Source organism: Orcinus orca, chromosome 1, assembly GCF_937001465.1.
Source record: "Orcinus orca chromosome 1, mOrcOrc1.1, whole genome shotgun sequence".
In the NCBI taxonomy this organism is placed as follows: Eukaryota; Metazoa; Chordata; class Mammalia; order Artiodactyla; family Delphinidae; genus Orcinus; species Orcinus orca.
The window spans coordinates 164,776,399-164,799,829 of record NC_064559.1 but is presented as its reverse complement, the minus strand read 5'-3'; the positions used below and the strand labels follow the sequence as shown (position 1 = coordinate 164,799,829).

General features: G+C 45.1%; 1 protein-coding gene across 1 annotated transcript in view; it reads right to left on the bottom strand.

Annotated features, from left to right (window-relative positions):
* Positions 1-23,431, bottom strand: part of C8B (complement C8 beta chain) — a 41,340-nt gene that overhangs the window by 5,436 nt on the left and 12,473 nt on the right. Inside the window, exons 5-9 of the mRNA XM_012534473.3 lie at positions 20,864-20,996; positions 18,137-18,334; positions 13,573-13,813; positions 11,177-11,305; positions 8,723-8,886 (exon numbers count right to left, since the gene is read on the bottom strand). Coding sequence (XP_012389927.1) covers positions 8,723-8,886; positions 11,177-11,305; positions 13,573-13,813; positions 18,137-18,334; positions 20,864-20,996 — 865 coding nt within the window. The remainder of the gene's footprint in view (positions 1-8,722; positions 8,887-11,176; positions 11,306-13,572; positions 13,814-18,136; positions 18,335-20,863; positions 20,997-23,431) is intronic.

Below are 23,431 nucleotides of genomic sequence, written 5' to 3'. Positions count from 1 at the left end.
ATTCATAGGCAACTGGATAGCGGCCCTTCCCTTTCTCATTCCCACCCCACCCAATATCCACAAATAAGCTCACTAGAGTTCAGGTCAACAAACACTTGCTGAATACCTTCTAAGTGTCAGGCATGAAGCATAAGTAATGAGTAAGATAAAATCCCCACTCCCAAGAAACTCAGAATCTAGAGACAGACACAAAAGTACTAACAGATACACAGTGGTTACAGGTAACAGTGGTAACTTGTAATGGGTAGAGAGCAGCGGCTAGTTAATCTGCTTTTGGTTGGGGAGGGGTGGTGGTTTGCAAGCTACTCTTTGAAAGTATCATGGGAGCATTGTTCCAACATCACTCTCCATCCCCACCCCCAACCAAACCTCTGAAAATCCTTCGTGGCATGCAAGAGCCTCCATTAGGGAGCCATTCCCGAGCTCCAAAGAACACCTTCCCCCCACGAGATGCTCAGAATACTGTCTATACTACCTCATCTGATGCAAATTCTACCTCTTCGCTCCTTTGTGGTCAGCGTCTCGGGTTGAAGTCCTTTTTCCTTCTTCTCTAATTAGATTGTAAGCTCCTGGAGATCAGACCTGTATACTGCTCAGCTGTGTCTCCAGGGTCCCGCCCAAAGCTGAGTGAGAGCCGCTAATAAAAGTGGGTGTGAGGGGCTTCCCTGGTGGCACAGTGGTTGAGAGTCCGCCTGCCGATGCAGGGGACACGGGTTCGTGCCCCAGTCCGGGAAGATCCCACATGCCGCGGAGCGGCTGGGCCCGTGAGCCATGGCCGCTGAGGCGTCTGGAGCCTGTGCTCCGCAACGGGAGTGGCCACAACAATGAGAGGCCCACTTACCGGAAAAAAAAAAAAAAAGTGGGTGGAAGAATGAAACGGGGATGGGAGGCCTCATTAGGGCAACAGCAGCTGGCATGGAGGCGAGGGTGTGGCGAGCAGGGTTAGTGATGCTCTCAGTGGGCACAGCAGTGTTTGAGAGCTGGAAGCCACAGAGAGATGTGGTAGTGTTCGTGGGCTTGGAAAAACAGAGGCAAAGTCCAAAGAGGTAGTTAAACATGTTCAGAGCCTCTTGGCTCGAGTTTCAGCTCCAGGGCCATGTTCCTCTCCAGATTTTGTTTGTGATCCTGCCCTAATCTGGCCCTGGAGCGTTTAGGGTCTGTCTAAATGCAAGCAATCATGCCTAATAGAAGCCTTCAGTGGGAAGAAAACTGCTTCCATTTCTTAATGCACCCGATGCAGACCTTCACTCCAGAGGGCAAAGAAAGGCCCCTTGGTGGCCCCACTGTCGGTCGGACCGTCTTGTGGTCACTGAATTGATCCAGAGGCTGTCTGCAGAATGGCCCAGCCTGCCGGCCACACATGGGAGGGCGGGGCTCCATGGGGGTTGTTGTACACCCACGATGAGCTCCTCCAACAGCCTGCTCTCCCTGCCAGAGCACCTTGAAAGTCTGCCTTTAACCTGCCTTTAACCCCCCAAGCATTTTTCTACCAGTACCGAGATCTGCTCCAGGAAACAGAGTAGGTCAGTGGCAGAACCGGAATAAACCGTCCACGTGTACTGTGTGCCAGGAGCTGTGCTGGCGACTTACACATATGATCCCACTTCATCCTCACACAGGAGCAATTACTAGCCCCATTTCAGGTGAGCGTTAAGTAACTTGAACAAAGTCAAGGAACTCATAAAAGCGCATTGCCAGGATTCTAACCCCAAATCTGTCGGGTTTTTCCTACTAACTAGCCCAAATCTGTGTTTTTTTCATCACATGATGACTGGTGATAGAAATGGCCATTATTCCCATTTCCAAGCTCTCTCCCAGGGTTCTCTACGATGGCTGGCCTTGGAACTTGGCAGCAAGTTGGAGGGTTCCCTCCACAGCTCCATTTTTAACTTAATATGGCTCATTTGTCCTTTTTTGGGTTTGCTGGTTCTTTTCCTCCGTTTTTCTTTTTCTCTCTTTTGTCCTCTTCTTCTTCCCTCCCTCTCCCCCTCCTTTCCTTCCTCCTCCTTCCTTCCCCATCTTTCCCCAAAACACAAAATCCCAACTACTCACATTGATCATTGGGTCCTTAGCACACCTGACCTTGTGGAAATTTTATTGATCATATTGCTGCACAGAGATGGTGGGTGCTGTCTGTGAAACTCCATGCAGTTCTCTGTAATGGACCCTCGTGACTGCTGTTCTTAACGATAACAAGTAATTATTGCCATAGCTACCATTTATTAGGTGCCGAACCAAATACATATGTTATCTCACTTAATCTTCACAACAATCTTATGAGTCAGGTAGACTTCTGTATCCCCACTTTACAGATGGCAAAGCTGAGGCACAGAAAAGTTAATGAGGTTGGCCAGAGTCACAGTCAGTAAGCGGAGGGCGGAAGATCTGAATTGTTACCATCGTGGTTTGTACCCTTTCAGTATGTATTTTTGGATAGGTAGATGGACAGATATTTACACCAAATTGGTGGCATAAGAAAAGTGAAGTTTTACATTTCACTTTTTTCACTTAACGTCATATATTATCGAATGGCATTTGCCCATGCCATTCAATAATCCTTGATAAAATGATTTTCTGTGGTTACTGAGTATCCTGTTGTATTGGTGAACTACAGTGTATTCAACTCTACCCGTTACTGAATCTTTAGGTTGTTTCCATTTTCCTTTTTCCTTTTGCTACGACAAATATGGTCGTCCTCCTTTATCAGCTGGGATACTTTCCAAAACCACCAGTGAATGCCCAAAACCATGAATAGTACCAAACTCAACATATACTACGTTTTTTCCCATACACATATACTATGATAAAGTTTAATTTATAAATTAGGCATAGTAAGAGATTAACAACGATAACTAAAAATAAAATAGAACAATTATAACAATACACTGTAATAAAAGTTATGTGAATGTGCTCTCTCGTCTCTGTCTCTCTGTTTCTCTGTCTCTCTCAAAATATCTGATTGTACTATACTTACCCTTCTACTTGTGATGACGTGAGAGCATAAAGTGCTTAGGTGATGAGATGAAGTGAGGTGAATGACGTAGGATTTGTGACATAGTGTTAGGCTACTGTTGATGTATCATCAAAAGGATCATCTGCTTTGGGTGGTGCTAGATCACTGAAGCACGATCATGTCAATGGTTGGATGTCAGAAGCAGATGATGTTGACGGTTGGGGATCCCAGGTGGGGATGGAGCAGGACAGTGTGACATTTCATCACGCGACTCAGAATGGCATGCAATTAAAAACGTAAGTTGTTTCTTTCTGGAGGTTTCCATTTAATATTTTCAGACCGCAGTTGACCATGAGTAACGGAAACTTCGGATAAGGATTACAGTAACATAGAATGAGGCATGTCTTTATAGATACATCTTTACCAACTTTTTAAATGATTTCTTTAGTCGATTCTTCCATTTAGGGATATTGGATCAAAAGCTATAAACATTTTTAATGTGTTGGATATATACAGTTAAATTCTTTTCCTAAAGGGTTGTACCAATTTATATTCCCGTTTCATCATATAAAAGTTCCCATCTCATTGCTCCCAAGGACACTGAGTATTACAGATTTTAATCATCATTAATTTGACAGGTAAAAAAGAATACTGGGGACTTCCCTGGTGGCACAGTGGTTAAGAATCCGCCTGCCAAGAGTGGAGAGTGGCATGGACATATATACACTACCAAATGTAAAACAGGTAGCTAGTGGGAAGCAGCTGCATAGCACAGGGAGATCAGCTTGGTGCTTTGTGACCACCTAGAGGGGTGGGATAGGGAGGGTGGGAGGGAGACGCAAGAGGGAGGGGATATGGGGATATATGTATATGTATAGCTGATTCACTTTATTATAAAGCAGAAACTAACACACCATTGCAAAGCAATTATACCCCAATAAAGATGTTAAAAAAAAAAAAGAATCCGCCTGCCAATGCAGGGGACACGGGTTCGAGCCCTGGTCCAGGAAGATCCCATGTGCTGCAGAGCAGCTAAGCCTGTGCACCACAACTATTGAGCCTGTGCTCTAGAGCCCACAAGCCACAACTACTGAGCCCGTGTACCATAATTACTGAAGCCCGTGTGCCTAGAGCCCGTGCTCCACAACAAGAGAAGCCACCACAATGAGAAACCCACGCAACCAAGAGTAGCCCCTGCTCGCCACAACTAGAGAAAGCCCGCGCGCAGGAAAGAAGACCCAAACGCAGCCAAATAAATAAATAAATGTTAAAAAAATTTAAAAAAAAAGAATACTGTATTTTTACTTTAATTATCCTTTTCCTAGAGAAGTTAAAATTTTGCATATTTATCATCTGAGTTCTTCTGAGAGTTGTCTATTTCCTTTAAGATATGTTTCTTATAAATTGTATCATTCCTTACACATGAAAGATTTCATGTGTGGCAAAATTGTTTTGTTGTTGTGTTATTTCCATTTAATTACACTTATGGGTTTCCTTATTTAGAATTCAGAATTTATTTTTTCCAGTGAGATCTGGCAGTCTAAGTCTGACATTATCTTACCAGGTCATTCTACCAAAGCATCTGCATTATAACTGAATCACTCTGCTGTACACCTGAAACTAACACAACATTGTTAATCCACTATACTCCAATATAAAATAAAAAGTTAAAGAAAAACACAAAACCTTCTCTTAATCAGAGTAATTTGCTTTTAGGGAATCTTTAAATAAGTTGCTTTAGTAAGGTGTGATGGTCATTATCACTGTTTACCAAATATATCAGCTTCTTTTCCTTCTGGGCACTCGGCAGGGCTGTTTTTCCCTGAACCATCCTTAAGGGCAGGTTTGCAATGCGACTTTTTCTGAGCAGTGAAAGGTGAGCAGAGGGAACGCCCCTTCCAGGTTGAAGCTTTGGGAGCAGAGTGTGGTGACTTTTCCCATTCCCTTACCACTGCTCTGGTGCTCTTGGGAGCACAGGACAAGACAAAGCCTCCATCACCTGGATCCCTGAGAGACATTCAGAAAAGGTCCCTCACCAATACACTCTGGACGTGATGTGTGATTGAGCAATAAACTTTTGTTGAACTAAGTCATTGAGATTTGGGGGTGTTTCACTGCTGCATAACCTAGGCTCTCCTGACCTCTAGGTGAATCACTCACTACTGTATTTTCCCTTCTATGCTTAACCATGCTAAGCTCCTTACCATGGCTTCTCCATCAGCCTGAATCCCAGACCACAACCTAGCACCTCGACCACTATAGAAATGTACATGGAAGGTAGGCTTTGTGACTAGGGTTGCCAGTCAAATACAGAACGCCCAGTTAAAATGGAATTTCAGATAAACAACAAATAATTTTTTAGTATATATCCCATGAAATATCTGAAAGATGCTTATCCTAAAAAAAATATTCCTTATCTGTCTGAAGTTCAGAATTAACTGGACATCCTGCATTTTCGAGTGCTAAATCTGGCGATCCTCTATGTGACTCCTTTAATATCTCAGAATGTCTTGGGAACTTTTTCATCCCTTAATGACCATTTCACTGGGCCACAAGCTTTTTCCTTCAAGATCTTGTGGTTGTCACTCCATAATCTTTAGGCATTGAGCACTGCGAAGAATTCTAAGCCCAGTGTGACTTTTATTTTTGTAGGATCTATTTGTTCCTCCAAGTCAAAAATTTCACCCCCATGTGTCTCAGTATTGTTTTATCTTCAGTACTTTTACCTCCTTTTCAATGAGCTGTTCATTTTGCATTATCAGCTCAGGGAAGTTTCCCTTTCTATGTGCTTGATTAATGCATCTTCACATGTAATCCTGGATCTTTCTCAGGAAGAAGTCTTTGGTTTTTAGATTTCCACTTCTGTACTCTCTGTCCATCATATTTCTTTTATATCATTGTTTTAATCTCTTTGTCTTTTGCTTCTGCATTAAAGAAACATTTTTATAGCACCTTCTACATCACTGACTCAATTTCCGGCAGCGTCAATTCTGTTCTTTATAGTTTCCAATGTAGTTTCTGATTCTACTACTGTGCTTTTGGCTCCCTACATTCAGCCATTTCCCCTTTCATCTGATTAGTGTCTACACATCTCAGCTTCTATTTTTTATTTCATAAATTCCTTATTTTCCTTAATTGTATTATAACCACAGAGCAAATACATTCTAAAATTGACTTCTATTTTTAGATGTATGCTTGTCTTGATCTTTTTAAAATTAAGAAAAGTTTTTATTCTATTTATTTATTTTTGGTTGTGTTGGGTCTTCATTGCTGCGCGCAGGCTTTCTCTAGTTGCGTTGAGCAGGGGCTACTCTTTGTTGCGGTGCGTGGGCTTCTCACCGTGGTGGCTTCTCTTGTTGTGGAGCATGGGCTTTAGACACATGGGCTTCAGTAGTTGTGGCACACGGGCTCAGTAGTTGTGGCTCACAGGCTCTAGAGCACAGGCTCAGTAGTTGTGTGCACGGGCTTAGTTGTTCCGCGGCATGTGGGATCTTCCCAGACCGATCGAACCCATGTCCCCTGCATTGGCAGGCGGATTCTTAACCACTGCGCCACCAGGGAAGTCCCTCGTCTTCTTTATCTTGAATGTAATTTCAATCTTTTGTGTTCAAAGTTCTCTTTATACATGTCCCTTGCTTTCTCTACCTCTTCGTTGAACAAAGAGCCGTCTCTCTGTAACCGAAGTTCACCACTAAATACTGTGAATGGGCTCTTCTGTGGTCTCCCTTTCTGCCTACCCGGCTCCTATAGGAACTGTGTTTTCAGATCTTGATCTTCAAGACTCGTGGCCAACACTCTGTGTCTAGGAATTCCTTATCGAGTGGTCTCTGCCCTCCTGGAAGGCAACTGCTGCTCCAACAACCTGGTAAGCTCACTCTGCCGAGAATTATTTTGAGATAATGTGAAGTCATATGCAGTTTTCTCTTGCCAGAAAGAGTCCATGCCCACAATAGATGTTTCCACCTCAGGTTACCGATGTACAGAAGAGGTGCATAAAACCTTCAACAAATTCACCTCCTCCAGCGCTGGAAACATCTCTCATTCTCTAATCTCTTTCCTCTTTAGATTCTCTAATGTCTTTCCCCTTTCAGCCTCCACAGCCCTTCACAACACTACACTGATAGTGGATGTGATACTTTCCAGGGTATCACATACATGCTGGGAAGCCTCTCTGTGCCTTCAGTAAAGTGCTATATCTCTGAGAATGGTGGCAGTTCTGTTTGAGATGCTTAGCACGCTAACATGTGTGTGCTCTCTCTCTCTCCCTCTCCCTCCCTCTCTCCCTCCCTCCTTCTATCTCTCTCTCACACACACACATACAAACACACACGTGCACACAAAACACACATCCCATATCATATCACATGCTGCTGCACTTCCAACCTATTTAGATAGGTAACCAGGGCAATCCATTAACTGTAAGTTTAAAAAAAGATTCAGGTAAGATATAAGTAAAAAGCAAAGACCAGGGATCTATTTTCTCATGAACTCTGTTCTCTCCCATTTTCTCATGAACTCTGTTCTCTCCCATGCCCGTCTGTGATACCAACCAATGTCACCGTGCCATCAGCCAATCCCAGATTTCTCTGGAGCTGCCTGCAAGCTATGGCTGACTTTGTCCTTCCCGATGCTTGCCAGCAACTGTACCCTAAGTGTCCCTACTGAATAAGTGGCAGAGGAAAGGAATGAATGGCAGTCTTCTTGTTCTGCAGAAACTGTGCATTTGACATATAAATAAAGACATTGGAAAACTGCCAGGGTTGGTAACTGCAGAGCCCCTCATCAGAGCTCCAGCCTCTTAACTCCTCTCCTTGGCTGCAAGAGTAAATCTCTGGGAGGGTGGATGTTGGACCAGCAATGACTGTACAGACAAGGGCAAGAAGAGGACAGTGTAAGATGTGACATGGACACCGTGCTGAAGTCCCCACGGGCAAGGACCTACCACTGCTGATTGGTATGACAGTCTTGTTCTAGCAAACGTCTTTTTAGTTTAAGGCTGCAAAACTGCTGTTGTTTGGGTGACAGGTGGTTGGGATCATTATCTTCTATTTACCAAACCCACAGGAGGGGAGGGAAGAGGTAAAATTCTCAGGTCTGGACCTAATACAGACTCGAGCAGTCACAGATGGATGCAACCTCTGTGACCTTGATTTTTATCAGCCACAAAATTAAGCATACTTAATTTGCAGACTCATGAGAATTAGATGAAATAACATTCCTGACGTCCTTGGCAGAAGTATCATGAACATAGTAGGTGCCCAAAACACGTTAGTGATTACCATGATGTATTATGCTGTCCTGTAAGATAACAATGAACGCAAGCACCTTACTGTTCAGCACAGACTGTATTTTTCATCCTTGCACCCTCCTCTGTTTTCCTCCAGTGCCTGAGTTCCTATCACATCACAGGAACTTAGCTACAATTTGTTGGTTGCGTGAATGAATGTTTAAATGAAAAAATAACTGAATGAGTGATTCCCAGATGAAATGGAAACAATCTTGATTTAAGAATGCTGGAATTAGAAGCTGATGGTTAATTTCCTTTAGCAACTTGGGGGCCCAAGTGAGAGGGAGTCAGCGTTCTCTAGCTGGTGTTGAGCATTGTATTACAATTGGTTCACTCCAGATATATTTTCCAGTATAAGGTATGTGCCTCAAGATTAGGGCTTGGGTCTTATTGAGCTCTGTATTCCATACCCTGGCTCGGAGCAATCCTTCAGACGCTGTTTTCTGAACAGAGAGAAGGAGGGGTAGGGCAGTTGCACGTACCTTAATTTTGACGATGGCCGGGTTGTACTGCACCGCCTCTCCCCATTCCTGCATCAGCTCTGCTGTCGGCAGCTCACTGTATGCCAGGGCAGTGATGTACTCACTTGCCCCTCCTCGCACAAGGACAACCAAGTCATCCACCATGGTGTTTCTCTTGTTTCTGTCTGGAATGGACATGGAGACCTGGCATGTCAGGGGATCCATTTTCACACCTTGGAATTTACTGCAACGTAACTGACAACCTGGTTACCATGATATTTATGGAGCTTGCCTAGGAGATGTAGGTGGACAGTGTGAGTCCCTGCCAGCAAGGGAGTCACAGTGCAAGGGGCAAAAGGGCAGTTCAATCATATATGACACAAGCTGGGGACAGGACAAGAAAGGGACATTTATTTTTAGCATCTGTAAGTGCCAGTTGCTAAATGAGTCTATGGAAGACAGATAGCTCATACATACATACATACATACATACATACATAGGGACAGATGAACAGATCACAGGTAAATAGACTGGTAGGTAGAGAGATAGATTATTAATCATTTACATGTCATTCACTAATTTAACATTGTACATGTATGAACTCAACTAATCTTCACTATGAAATAGGAACTATATAATCCTTACTTTGCAGATAAGAAATCTTAGGCACTAGGGTGAAGGAATTTACCCACATAACCCTGTGCAAGCTCTAAGTGAAATCATTTCTTTGTCTCAGATGACAAAGGTGGGAAAATTTGTGAAGGGTGAGCATGGGATGTAACAGATACTCACTAAACAGTGTCTACCATTATTATTTTGACTTCTCATGGAGTTTGCCAGAAAGCCCCCAATCCTATCAATGAGTCATTCCTATTCTAATTTTTCCATGTGTCCAATGCCAAAGGAACTGATGGAAAGTGACTATTCCATTCCACTCTGAGTTTGCAACACCTGAGCATCATAAAAAGGGGGTCTTGTATACTACTGGTCGGACTGTAAATTGATATAACCATTTCAGAAGAACTCGGCATTACCTAGTCTGGAAGAAGTACATACTCTACAACCGGACAATTTCACTCCTGGGTATATTCCCTGGAGAACCCCTAACACATGTGCACCAGATGACTGTGTGAGAATGTTCACAGCAGCATTGATTATAATTGCTTGGCACAGGAAATAACGCCAATTTAACAACAGGATGAACAAAGTGTTATATTCATACAATAAAATACTATGCAGCAGTGGAAATGAACTATAGTTATATATAAAAACAGGGTGTTGAATGAAAAAAAAAAAAGAACTGAAAAGATTACATTCCATTCACACAAAGTTCAAAACCAAGCAGCTCTAAGCCATATTGGTTAGCAATACATGTAAGTGGTAAAACTATCATGAAAGGAAGGAGGTGTTTAACATGGAAGTCAGGATGGTGTTATCTCCAAAGGGAGGGAGGAGTTGTAATTGTCAAGGGTCTTGGGGTGCTGGGCAGTGCTCTATCTAGTAACTTGGATGGGGGGGTTACTTTACAAGTTTCCTTTAAAGAGCACCTATGTTTTCTGCGTGCCTCCCTATGTAAGATGCGTGCTCCAACCCAGCCCCACCAAAATAAACAACAGTATCCACCATGTATCAGTCACAAGAAAGTGTTCTAGACCTGCAGGTCATTTCGTTGTTGTTTCATTTTGTTTTGCCTTGGCTGTGGGACTCTTTCTTCACGTATGATCACACATACAGGATAAGCTTAGTAAGTACAGCAGGTGAAGGAGAGCTGCTCGGGGTGCAGAAGGGGTCAGGATTGGAGCTCTGCTGACCAGCCTCTCTTTCCTACTCCACTCACCGTGTCAATTCCCAACTCCCTTGTGTGGTCTCCAAATTCTCTGCTCCCAGACACCTGGTTCTACACACTGGCTTCAGCACTCACCGCCTGGTCTAACCCACCATGTGGACTCTGCTCCATGATTTGTGGCTTAGCCTGTCCGTCTAGTTTCCATCTCCCCCATTGTTTCAGGTAAGGACTAGCTGCCTCACCTGTCTCCCCCACTGCCTCCACCTGGCTCCTACCCCTCCAGCCTAGAGCATCCTTTCTCTAGCCAGGCCAACTCCTGGTCCCCAGAGAAAATTTTCATTGTTAGATTTTTTTCTTGCCTGGAAACAACCTCAAGTTGCAATTCAAATGATCCCTGCCCTAGGAAGCCTGTCCTGACGCTCCAGACCGGGTTTGGTGCTTACCACTGCCTTGTCCTCGCTTCTTTGTTTGCCTAGTTCACGTGAGTACCATGAGGATAGGAAGACCATCTCATTCACTTCTGTATACCCAACACACAGTAGGCGCTAGGTAGATTTTTATTGAATGAATAATTCTTTTAATTGAAATGCCTTGGAACACCCAGTCTTTAGCTTAAAGAGTGACTGGCTCTGGGGTTCCAGAGAGGGAAGGATGATAAGCAGAGAAGTCACATGCCCTTGCTACTCACCTTTTATCTCATTGAGAATGCCTTTGCACTTGCCCACCGACACACCCAGCTTGACGTAGACCTCTTCTATGGCAGCGCCAAGTTTAAAATCATGTTTGGCACAGGCCTGGACATCCTTAAGAGAATAATCTGAAGGAAGCAAGCAAAGAGGCTCATGACCTAGCAGGTAATTTGTCCTGTGCCTTTTCCTGTGATTGATTCCAGAGGCCTAACCCTTCCTGGAGGCCCACAGGGACTCAGGTGTAAATTAATGGGTGGCCAGCCTGATGGCAAGAAATGCAGGCAGCTCCTAGCACCAGGGTAGAGACCTCATTAGAGATCAGCATCGACGTCCCCTTTCAGCCTCTTCAAAGACTCTGAGGGTTTTTGCTGCTCTCCAAAGACAGGACATGCTCAGAGTCACTTTCTAAAAATGTGGCTCCTTATCAAACTTCTAGGGATGAATCCAGTGAGTAGAGGCTGCTGCAGGCTGTCCCCCTTCCCCTGACCCTTCCCACTCTACTCTTTGATATAGTAGAAAGAATTTGTTAATTGATTAGTTGAGTTAATGCTTACGAAGTGTCGGGTATAGTGCCTGGCAAAGAAAAGGAGCTGATTTCCCTTATTTCTTCTCCATTTTTGGACCATTGCCCATCTGTTCCTTTCTAATTCTCCCCAAGGCATCTTCCTATCCTGGGCTTGCTGAAGTCTTCAGTATGACTTGTAAACACCTTTCTGTAGCACTGTGAGGTCAGGGAAAGGAGAGGAGAACAGCTTTGGTACCTGGGATTGTCTAGAAATGTTGGTGCAGATCAGTTTTCCCCAAAGCATGTTCCTTGAAACATGAATTCCATGATGATATCTCTTATAATTCTTGTAACAGTAAGAATGACAAGAAACCGGGCTTTTGCAGTCAAGCCAGTGTGACAAATGTTGTATCAAAAGAGGTGGAGTGGTCACTTGATTTCAGCACACCTGTGAAACTCTAAAAGTGGGATCTATTATATGTTTATCCAAGTTGATCACAGAACCTTTCTGTAGGAAGCAATCTGAGGAACTATGAAAAGTGCTTTTGAAACCTCTGGTATGGAGGACAGATCTTGGCAAGACTGAGGCCACACTGATCTAGATTTACCTTGTACACCATGTGTCCTCTTGCAAGTACACTGGACCTGTAACCAAGCCCTGGCGCTGCCACTGTAAACTGTGTGACCTAGGGCAGGTCACTTAACCTGACAAATGCCATGTTGGAGGAAAGAATACTGGATTGGGAGGAAGAAGTCATACCTTGGACTTGAAGTTGATTGCAAGTGGGAAGACCTGTAATATCTGCATGGAGAATGGATTGTAGAAAGGGAATGGGAGTTGAGTATTAGTTTGGAGGCTCTGATAATAATCTGGAACATTGCTGCTCAAAGCGTGGTCTAGGGACCAACGGCACTGATATTACCTCAGAGCTGGTTAGAAATGCAGAATCTTGGGTCTCAACTCAAACTTACTGAATGAGAATCTACCTCCTACAAGATTTACAGATAATTCACATTCATATTAAATTTTGAGAAACACTGGTCTTGGCGTGAGCATAAGGTGGTAACAGTCAAGATAGAAAGAGAAGATAATTTGGGGGGTAGAGCTGATGGGACTTACTAATAGATTGGGAAGAAAGAAAAATAATCAAGGTTGACACCTAGGTTTTTGCCTTGAGCCACTGACTGAATGGTGGAACCATTCTGAGATGCGGATGACTGCAAAGAAACATATGCAAAAGTTCTCTTTGGGGCATGTTAAGTTTCTGATGGTCATTAGACATTCAGATGAAGATATCTCGGAGGCATTTCCACATGAGCTCTTGGGTGCACAGAAGAGATTCAGGATAGACATATGCATTGGGAATAATCTGCATGTTCAAGGCATTTAAAGCCAGGAGATTGGATGCTATTGTCTAGAGGGAGTTATGTAGAAAAGAGGACTGCCCAGAGAGAGGGCTGGCAAAGGAGGACCAACATCAACCAATTCAAAAAACGACGAGGGGGGCTTCCCTGGTGGCGCAGTGGTTGAGAGTCCGCCTGCCAATGCAGGGGACACGGGTTCGTGCCCCGGTCCGGGAAGATCCCACATGCCGCGGAGCGGCTGGGCCTGTGAGCCATGGCCGCTGAGCCTGCGCATCCAGAGCCTGTGCTCCGCAACGGGAGAGGCCACAGCAGTGAGAGGCCCGCGTACCGCAAAAAAAAAAAAAAAAAAGAGAAGAAACGACGAGGAATCTGTCAATGAAACTGTGAAAGTACAGCCAGGGAGGGATGAGGAAAACTCACAGCATAGTTCATAACCCCTCCCCCAACAAGGAATAGGAGCCTCTCCCTGTTAACTCACACTTCCATGTGCCCCATCAGTAAAGCCATGGTCCTTGGGCAGCGTACCTGCTCTCTCCATGGCCTCTTTGTTCATGATGAGCGTGTATTCATAAATGCCCCCGAGCACGGCCTCTGTGATGTAGTGGGTCCCGAAATCACGAAAGAGATCTCTGTACTCCCCATAGCTGTACTCCAGGGGCAGTCGCTTGACTCTCTGAAGGAATTCGTAATGCAGCATGAGGTTCCTGGGTTTCAGCTTGTAACGCGCTACTTCAAGGTCAGAGCGTGCATGCAGAAATGCACTTTTCTAAATGAAAGACCAACAAGGGAAAAGCAGACCTTTAAAGTCAGGAATCTGGAACAAGAAGATGAACTTTCCAAATACCATCCCATGTTCTTGGCCAGGAGTCATCACTCATGATTCCTTTAGGAGACTTGAGGGAAGATGGTCTCTTTGACAAGCCTTCATTTCTCAGAAATATTCTGATGTACTTTTCAGCTTGGAAGAGCTTGTTCTTGGCTCACTTCCTTACAGTAGCAAATAAGGACCAAGGAGAAAGGGAAGCAGAAGCAGACAAGGCAGGGAGCAGCAGGTGCCCGTGGACCACTGAGGGGAGACGGGGTTTGCGGACCTGCAAAGGCAACTTCTTGGTTGACGCTTTTTTTTTTTTTTTTTTTTAAAGAGAAAGAAGGTTTATTCAGGGAGATACACACTCCACAGCCAGAGTGTGGGCCATCTTGGAAGGCGAGAGAGGCCAGTTGATGCTTTTTAAACTGTGAAGAAAAGGCACTCAGGAAAGAGTAGAAGTGGTGCTTTAGGAAGGCTGGACACCGTAGCACATGGCAACGGTCAGCAAACCTCAGCCTGCACTCAGGATCCGGTGCTTGGTTTTGTAAATCCAGTTTTTTGCAGTGCAGCCATGCCTACTTGTTCATGCGTTGTCTATCTCTGCTGTCACCCTATGATGGCAGAGCTCAGCGGTTGCCACAGAGACCCTATGGCCTCGCAAAGCCTGAAATATTTACTCTCTGGCCCTTTACAGAAAAAGTTTGGTGACCCCTGGTGTGTGGGAAAGAATGAAACATGGTAATGCTAGATGAAGGTCAAGCATCCAGGAATGTTACTCTAACCCAAAGCGAGAGGTTCCTACACTGCAGTGAAGGCTGAGGAAAAGGTGAATGCGTGGGAAGTACACATTCTCCCCTCATCTTAAAACTCTCAGCCAGCTTGACCCGTCAGCTCTATAAGCCATGCCACCTCTGCTCCCTGCCCTGCTCTCCCCCACCCGAGTCCTGCTCCAGTGACTCATGACTCCCTTCCCCATCCTTCCAACCTAAGCAGTCACTAGGTGCTCTGTTCATGACTTTTCTAAATATTTTAGCCTTCTTCCTCTGCCTGGGTTATGATAAAAGCTTCCCCATTGATTTCCTTTCTCCCTCTGGCTGCCCTCAATGCTCCAGTCAGAGTTGACGTCCTAAAACTGTTATTACAATGCTCTTCTGGGCTTAAAACAAAACCCTGCGTTGGCTCTCTACTGCCTGCAGAATAAAAGCAACTCCCTTACTCTGAATGTAAGAACTTCACAATCTGTCCCCCAGTAGCCTCCTGGCTTCATCTTCTACAACCCTGAAGTTTTCCCCACCCTACCCCACATACCTTACTATTCTCCACTGCCCACACCGTACCTCAGCATCCGTTTAACGTTTCACTCTTCCCCACATCTCTTTCATAATATAATTTTGCACATGTTGTTCCTTCTGCCAGAAATGCTCTTCCCTCCCTTTTCTGCCTGACACACACCGCCTTATATTTTATTTTTTATTTTATTATTTTTAATTTATTTTTTTTTTTTGCAGTACGCGGGCCTCTCCCGTTGCGGAGCACAGGCTCCAGACGCGTAGGCCCAGCAGCTCCACGGCATGTGGGATCTTCCCGGACCGGGGCACGAACCCGTGTCCCCTGCATCGGCAGGCGGACTCTCAACCACTGCGCCACCAGGGAAACCCCCGACTTATATTTTAAATCCCTGCTTACCTGTTGCTGCCTATGTGATGCCATCCCTGAATTTCCCTGACACACACTCCATCTCCCAGGATTGCACTGCGTATTGCTCCTATTTCCTTTGTAGTATAGACCATGCTATATTACAACTGATAGCAAAATCAGGACTAGGTTATCTGCAAACGTGTTTACCTCTCCTACTAGACTGTGAGCTTGAAGGCAAGAATCATACTATATTTGTCTCTAGGTCCCAAGTGTCTAGTTTAGTGCCTAGCACAATGTAACCATTCTATAACTGGCTGTTTGAATCAGGGAGGTGGGAGGGAGGGAGGGAGAGAGAGAAGGTGCAAAGGATGGTACCCCTCTCTTTCTCTCCTAACAAGGCAAGGTCCTTTTAATCATCCTGTCCTTCATCACTATATTTTAGTCTTGAGCACCTACCGAGCGCCATCCTGGATCTAAAGATGAAAGAAACAGTCTCTGTCCCCAAGTTGTTCACAGCCGAGAAGATGAAGGAAAATAACCAGAGACAGTTACAGTCTAGTTCACGTTTATGACTCATTTTCTGCTGGTTAATATTTTGGCAGCAGAGAACTTTCTGAGCCCCTCACCACTCCCTTTTTCTCACATAAATCGCTGTAGACTTTTAATTTCCTCCACGCTCCTCTCAGATTAGTTTGCTACCACATCATGCTCATGTTGCAAACTCTCAGCGACCAGAGAATAAATGCACCTCGTTCACTCTGGAATCCAAGATTCTTCAAGTCCACCTGCCTGTCACCTTACTTCACACTCCAGTTGCTCCTCTTCCACTAAGTCATGGGCTTTGATCTTCACCTTATGGGCAACAGGGAGCAGCTGATACGATTAGATTAGTATCATAAAAACATTTTTCTGGAAGCACATAAATTTGAAGGGGCAAGTTGGAAGACAGGAGACCCATTAGGAGGGCTGAAGCCAGAGATGAAAGGGCCTGGGCTAGTGAAGATGTAATCAGAGTTTGATTAAGAAATACTGGATGGCCAAGACATGGAAACAACTTAAATGACCATCGACAGACGAATGGATAGAGAAGATGTGGTATATATATACGATGGAATATTACTCAGCCATGAAAAGAATGAAATAACGCCATTGGCAGCAACACGGAGGCAACTAGAGATTATCATACTAAGTGAAGTAAGCCAGACAGAGAAAGACAAATACCATATGACATCACTTATATGTGGAATTTAAAATATGACACAAATGAATTTATCTATGAAACAGAAACAGACTCACAGACATAGAGAACAGACTTGTGGGTGCCAAGGCCAGGACAGGGGGAGGGATGGAGTGGGAGTTTGGGGTTAGCAGATGCAAACTATTATACATAGAATGGATAACCAACAAGGTCCTACCGTACAGCATAGGGAACTATATTCACAATGGAAAATAACACAAAAAGGAATGCATATATTTATGTATACCTGAACCACTTTTCTGTAGAGCAGAAGTTAACGCAACATTGTAAATCAACTATACTTTAATTTAAAAAAGAAAGAAGAAATACTGGAGAGTGAACCTAAAGGATTTGGTGGCCAACAAATGTGGGAATGAAGAGAAAAGAGAGCCAAATATGATTCTGACATTCCTAGCCTGGAAAGGCAGAAGGAAAAGAATGCTATTTAACACAGACAGCTTGGCGGGAAGCACTTGCTTTGGAGTGTCCATAAGGCATCTAAGTAGTGATAACCAGAGGAGTGGGTGGTGCGGGTCTGAGCTTCACAGAAAGGGGAGAAGCGGTGGTGAAGGCTCATGCTTGCCCTGGGAGAAGAGGGGGGTGAACAGAAGAGTCACCTGCAGCAGCTGTAGAGTAAGAAGGGAAGAGGGCCACAAATGAAAATAGAGAACAGGTGGGGCTATTAGAACCCAGGAAGGAAAGTAACTGATACGGACCAGAAAGCAAGCAGGAGAAACAGGCATGTGACCACAACAACACCCCCAAGAAGTTGGAGGTGACCCCAGAAGAGGTCTTGGGTGACAATCGGGAGAGGAATTTCATCTGAATATTTGGAACAGAAGTCAAATTGCTGGGAGTCGAAAAGTCTCCAGAGATGATTTAGTCTTGCAAAGCTATGTTCTTCAGCTTAATGAAAACCAAGGGAAAAGCTCATTAGAAAACGAGAGTACACAGAGAACTATATTCAATAACCTATGATAAACCATAATGGAAAAGAATATTAAAAAAAGAATGTCTTTATATGTATACATGAATCACTTTGCTGTACAGCAGAAATGAACACACTGTGAATCAATTATACTTCAATAAAAAAATTAAAACTGAGAAAATAACATTGTAAATCAACTATACTCCAATAAAATTAAAATAGTAAAAAAAGACAAAAACAAAAACAATGCCATACTAAAAAAAAAAAAAAAAAATGAAAGTAAATAATTATAGAAGGCCACCCCTGTCTGGCCTTTCTGAAAAGTAAGTTAATGTAAGGCCAAGGTATTTTTTGTGAAAAGCTTTTTAAGATAGCAAATATAATTGGCTGCCATTACTAGTAGCAATACAGACACATCTGTGGGCATGAAAATTCAAATGAATACACAGAAATGGAAGAGCACCCGAAGGGTACTTACCGTATGAGAGAATCGTTTGGTCCTGCTAATAAAACGTTTGCCGTTATCACTTGCACTGCTAATGCCAAGTTCAAATATCCCAGGTATTTTAAAACCAAAGCTGAAACTAGACTTGCTAATTGTTGTCCTTGAGACATTATGTTCGAAATCTGAGTATGATTCATATTCTGTCAGTGCAAATTCATATTTGCCTTGGGTCTGAAGGAAGAAAAAAGAAAATGTTCCTTATGTCATTTGACTTACATCAGTTCAAGTCAACAGATATCCACTGTACTCTTACTGTGTTCCAGGTACTAGACTAAGTGCTCCGGACACAAAATACTCAGAGGCGCCCACATCTCCACCCCCAGGGCTCTTGATCCAGCAGGAGAAACAGATGTGTCCAAGCTGATACTCAGAGGTGGGCGCTTGATTTGGACGTCAACTGACAGAAACGTAGGAGAACATTCTGGGCTGTAGGCAGAGACGTGGAGGTGGGCAAGGGCAGGGTGTGGTCCAGAAACTGTAGGGATGCTAGTGCAGTTGTATCAGAAGATACAAGAGTGAGGGGAAGATAAAGGTGCTATGAGAGGGTGTGCTGGCATCCAGACGCTGAGGCTCTGAGTGACCTGTCAAAATGTGAGCTCAATCCAAGAACGAGCCAACCGAGGAAGCAGCTGAGCATCAGGAAGCTCGTGACGGGATGGAAGCGCGGTTGGGTTGGAAGGGATGAATCTGGGGTCAGAGAGACAAGCCAATGCGGAGGCCGTAAGAGGAGCTCAGTGAAGAAAGGCAGTGCAGGGGCGACGCAGGGACAGGGCAGCCAAGCGCCTTTGAGAACTTAGAGGAGCTGTTTGCTCGAAAATCAGTGCTCGTGGTGCTGTGCACAGGGAACTGCCAAGGGCGCTGCCTCGGTGGCCTCCGAGTGACCAGCCCCAAATCGTCTCCGCCCACACCCCACCGGCTTCTGGATACTTGCAGTCCCCATAACACCTCAGCTTCCGAGGAAGAAAAGCAGGTGTGATTCCGAGCGTGGCGGGGAGTAAGGCACCCAAGGTGGGAGGCACCATTTTCTCGTTGGGTAACCCTGGACATTGGCCTTAACCTCTCTGTGCCCTGGTTTCTTCATGTGTAAAATGGATATGATAACGGGTCCTTCATTGGGCTTGTTCTGAGGGTTGAGTTTATGTGGGTGAAACACTGTATAGCGCCTGGCACAGGGCTCAAAACACAGCTATGGAGAGAGGAAGCTCTATATCCTGCCTGGGCCAGGAGCTGTCTTTACCAGGAGGATAAACGGCTACTCTGAGATCCTCCCTTGAAAGCGGAGGCCACAGGGATGGAGCTGGACACCACGGGGGAGGGTGTGTTTGTCCCAAGGCTCATTTTGTCTTTTTCAGCCAATAACTATGTGTGGGGAGGGGAACAGGAAAGGAGAGGGAGGAAGGGTAGCAGTCTAACCTCAGGACTGCACAATTTTAGATGTGAAAACTACCATCCACGTCATCCAGTCCAGCCCCTCCTTTTACAGATGAGGAAACTGAGGCACAGAGAAGAGGAGGAACTTAGCCTAAAGAACAACTGGGACCTGTGACAGAGCCAGGCCTGGCACCCAAGTCTCTCCCTCAGTCTCAGGTGTGTGTGTCACACTGTAACACAGTCTATTCTAAACCCCACTTCCTGTGAGTTTGCTTTTAAGTCTGCTTGTTAATAACACAGGCTTATCTTGGTAGAGCATTTTATAACTTAAAAAAATGCTTAGAACAAAGCCTGGTTCTGATAGGCAAGGACTTGATAATAAGAGTTAACACTTCCTGTCATCTGGCTGTCTCTGGACGCTAGGATTCTTGCATGTCTGTCACGATGATTCTAGTATCACCTGGCATCTGAAACATCTATCTCTTTGCCACTCAATTGACTACATTTATTCAAACCACTGACTCATGATTCCAGTCACAAGGTTAAGTCGCTTGTGTCACTTCCTACCCCACTGACCGTTTGCTCTTCCATCACTGATATAATTCTTTGTCTGTAATGTCTATATAAACTCTGGAAGTCTAGGTAGGGTGTCCCAGCTGTCATACCAATGTTTATATATGAAAGTCTGTGAAATTTTCCAAAGGCAAAATAAAGTATGGACCTTACAGGGTCTGTATTTGCTTTTGCTACAAATATGAAACTGAAGCTACCAGTTTTCTCTATCTATGGCTATAAATAAAAAACAAAAATAGCCTTTTTATCATCCCCCCCAAAAAAGAAGAGTTAGCACTTCCTGAGACTCACCAATTAAACCAGGTATTGTGTGTGCTAAGCATTTACACTCACTAATCACCTCACTAATCCTCTGCGTGCAGATAGAACCTTTATAACTCCCATTTTAAAGACAGGAAAACGGAGGCGCAGAGCCTTTAAGATGATACAGATGGTAAGTTGCAAAGGCATCTGTGAGACTCCAAATCCTAAGCTATGCCTGTCTCTTCACGGGAGCTTTTGTTATTGCTGTTAGTATGATTACGGCTACTACATCTCTGTACTGCCTTTACTATACATGGCATGTCAGCCTCACCACTGTGTCCAGAGGAAGGGACCACCCATTTCACGTATGAAGAATTGACGCTCAGAGAGAAAAAGCGATGCGTCGGCGCTCGCCCAGCAGGCAGGCTGTAGGCCGGGTCTGGATCCATGCTACTGGCTGCTCTGCCAGTGTCCCTGCCATGGCCCTGTGGTGGCTTCCTGGCCGGCACATACCTGTGGGATGAAGTTTTCCACATTGTATGGCTTCCGAAACCTCGTGTTGAGTATGTAATGGGGGGAGCAGGCACCGGCGTAATACCTGTGATCAAGAACTGGGCCCTCCAAGTTGTTTGTGAACAAATTTATCCTGCAGGGAAGGGGCGGAGAAGGGTAAGAGGTGAGGGTGTAATCCCAACTGGTAGACCTACTAAAGGACAGCCAAATTCCTTGGTACGGCACTCAAGGCCCTCAATATCTGGATGAAACCAGCTTTCCAGCTTCATCTCTGGACACTCCCAGCCACAGTCACAAAGCCAGTCCCTTACTACTTGGGGGTGTTCTTCCTCCAGTCTGCTTTGCTCCTCTCCTGTGTAAGGGCTGTTCCCTACGCCTAAATGCCCTTCCAGCCATTCACTGTTTTCTCTCTCACTTATCTCTCAAGAATGGGTTCCGTCGTTGTCTGTCGTGGGCAGCCTTCACTGACACTTGTACCAAGCTGCGTGCATTAGAGGTCCTCATTAGACCCCGTGCTTGCCCCATTCATGTATTTATTGTTCTGCACCCACTGCAGTTGCCTAAGAATGGTCTAGCATGGGAGGAAAGAACATGGACTCTGCAGCCAGATGCCTGGGGTCAAATTCCTGCTCTGCCATTTACGAGTTCTGTAACCTTGGGTACACCAATTAACCTCTCTGTACCTCAGTCTCCTCATTCATAAAATGGGAACAAAGAAAATCTTATCTCTTGGAGTGGTTGTGAGGATTACACGTGTCCATATTTGTTAAGTGCTTAGAACACTACTTGGTCTGTGATAAAGGCTTGTTATTATTTATGTGTCTGTTGTCTCCCCTAGATTCTGTGCTCCTTGGGGATGGTGGTTTTCTTCTTAATTTCTGTATGACCCCCATGACAAGACACTAAATTAATTCCCATTTACTGAGGGTCTAACTGGAAACAGACACAGTCACAGATGGCTCAGGGCATCACCTTACTCAATGTCCCTGAAGTCCTGGATGCCATTATGTCCATTTAGAAAGAATGAAAATACTGTCTCTAATTTGACATTCTTTCTCACCGCCTCCTAAGAAGCCTCCATTCCTGGAGGCTTGTTCTTGCCGACCATGCTAGACCATTCTTGGAAGTCTGCTTTGACTACTACCGACAGCCATTTTTTTGTTCAAAGGAGCTCTGTCTCCTTTTAGCTTCTGCCTGTTGGCCTGTTCTGCTCTACCAGAATTGTCTTAGGCTCTCTCTCCTGTGACAGAGTTTCTTGTAGCATAATAATGCATATTCTTTTTTTTTTTTGCGGTACGCGGGCCTCTCACTGTTGTGGCCTCTCCCGTTGCGGAGCACAGGCTCTGGACGCGCAGGCTCAGCGGCCATGGCTCACGGGCCCAGCTGATCCGTGGCATGTGGGATCCTCCTGGACCGGGGCACGAACCCACGCCCCCTGCATCGGCAGGCGGACTCCCAACCACCGCACCACCAGAGAAGCCCCATTTATTTTTTTAATACTGTAATAATCAATTACACATATTGGCTCACTGAATCCATGGGTATTATTATTATACCCATTTAACAGATGAGGAAAGCGAGGCACAGAGAGGGCAACCGAACTGCCCAGCAGCTGGCAGGGCCAGGACTCAAAGTCTGAGTGTCTTAAGTCAAGAGCAGAGTCTGCTTTCTTCCCACCACACGCATGCCTGCTGCCTCTTGTGTATTAGTTTATCACCACGGCATTAGCTCATGCATCCCTCACAGATTGGAAAGAAGGGTATTACTAACTTCCGTCTACAAATGGCAAAACTAAGGCGCCGCACAGACAAGTGCCTCAGCCAGGGTCCCGTGGCCTGTGAGCCTTATTTCTGCCCCTCCTGCAGGGTCCAGTCAGCCTCTGCTGAATGTCCACTCTGTCACCCTCTTTGCCGTGTGACTCCTGAGAACTCTCTTAACTTTCCAGGCCTCAGTTTCCTTATCGAGGAGATGGGGCTTATAGTCACTAGTTTCTAAGGTGGTCCTGAGAGGAGGTTTTCCCCACCTGAGGCATCTGTATCTCTAATGACAAACTTTCAGGATGGAGGTCTGACGTTCATTTAGGAAGAGGGAGAACCCCATCCAGGGCCACTCTGCTCCCCACACTGCGTCACACACGCTGATTTGTGAGGCGTCTGAAGGGAGGCCCTCCTCTTCCCCTGGAGGCTGAGAGGCTGCAGAGCACAGCAGGAAGGGAGGGTGGGCACCAGGGCAGTCTGGTCCCTTCTGACCCCTCACCTCCCCAGAGGATTTAACCAACTCAGAGGCCCCCAGATTGGCTGCACACAGAGTGGCTGCAGAGCCGTGCTGAAAATGCCCTCCTTCACTGGCTAATTACTTAGCACCTTCTCCTCTGGGCCAGCCCGACAGAGAAACAGATAAACCTCCCTCGCAGCTGTCAAGGGGATTCAAAGGTAATCCTTCCCACTAGCTATCTACCTTACGTTTGGTAGTGTATATATGTCCATGCCACTCTCTCGCTTTGTCACAGCTTACCCTTCCCACTCCCTGTATCCTCAAGTCCATTCTCTAGTAGGTCTGTGTCTTTAT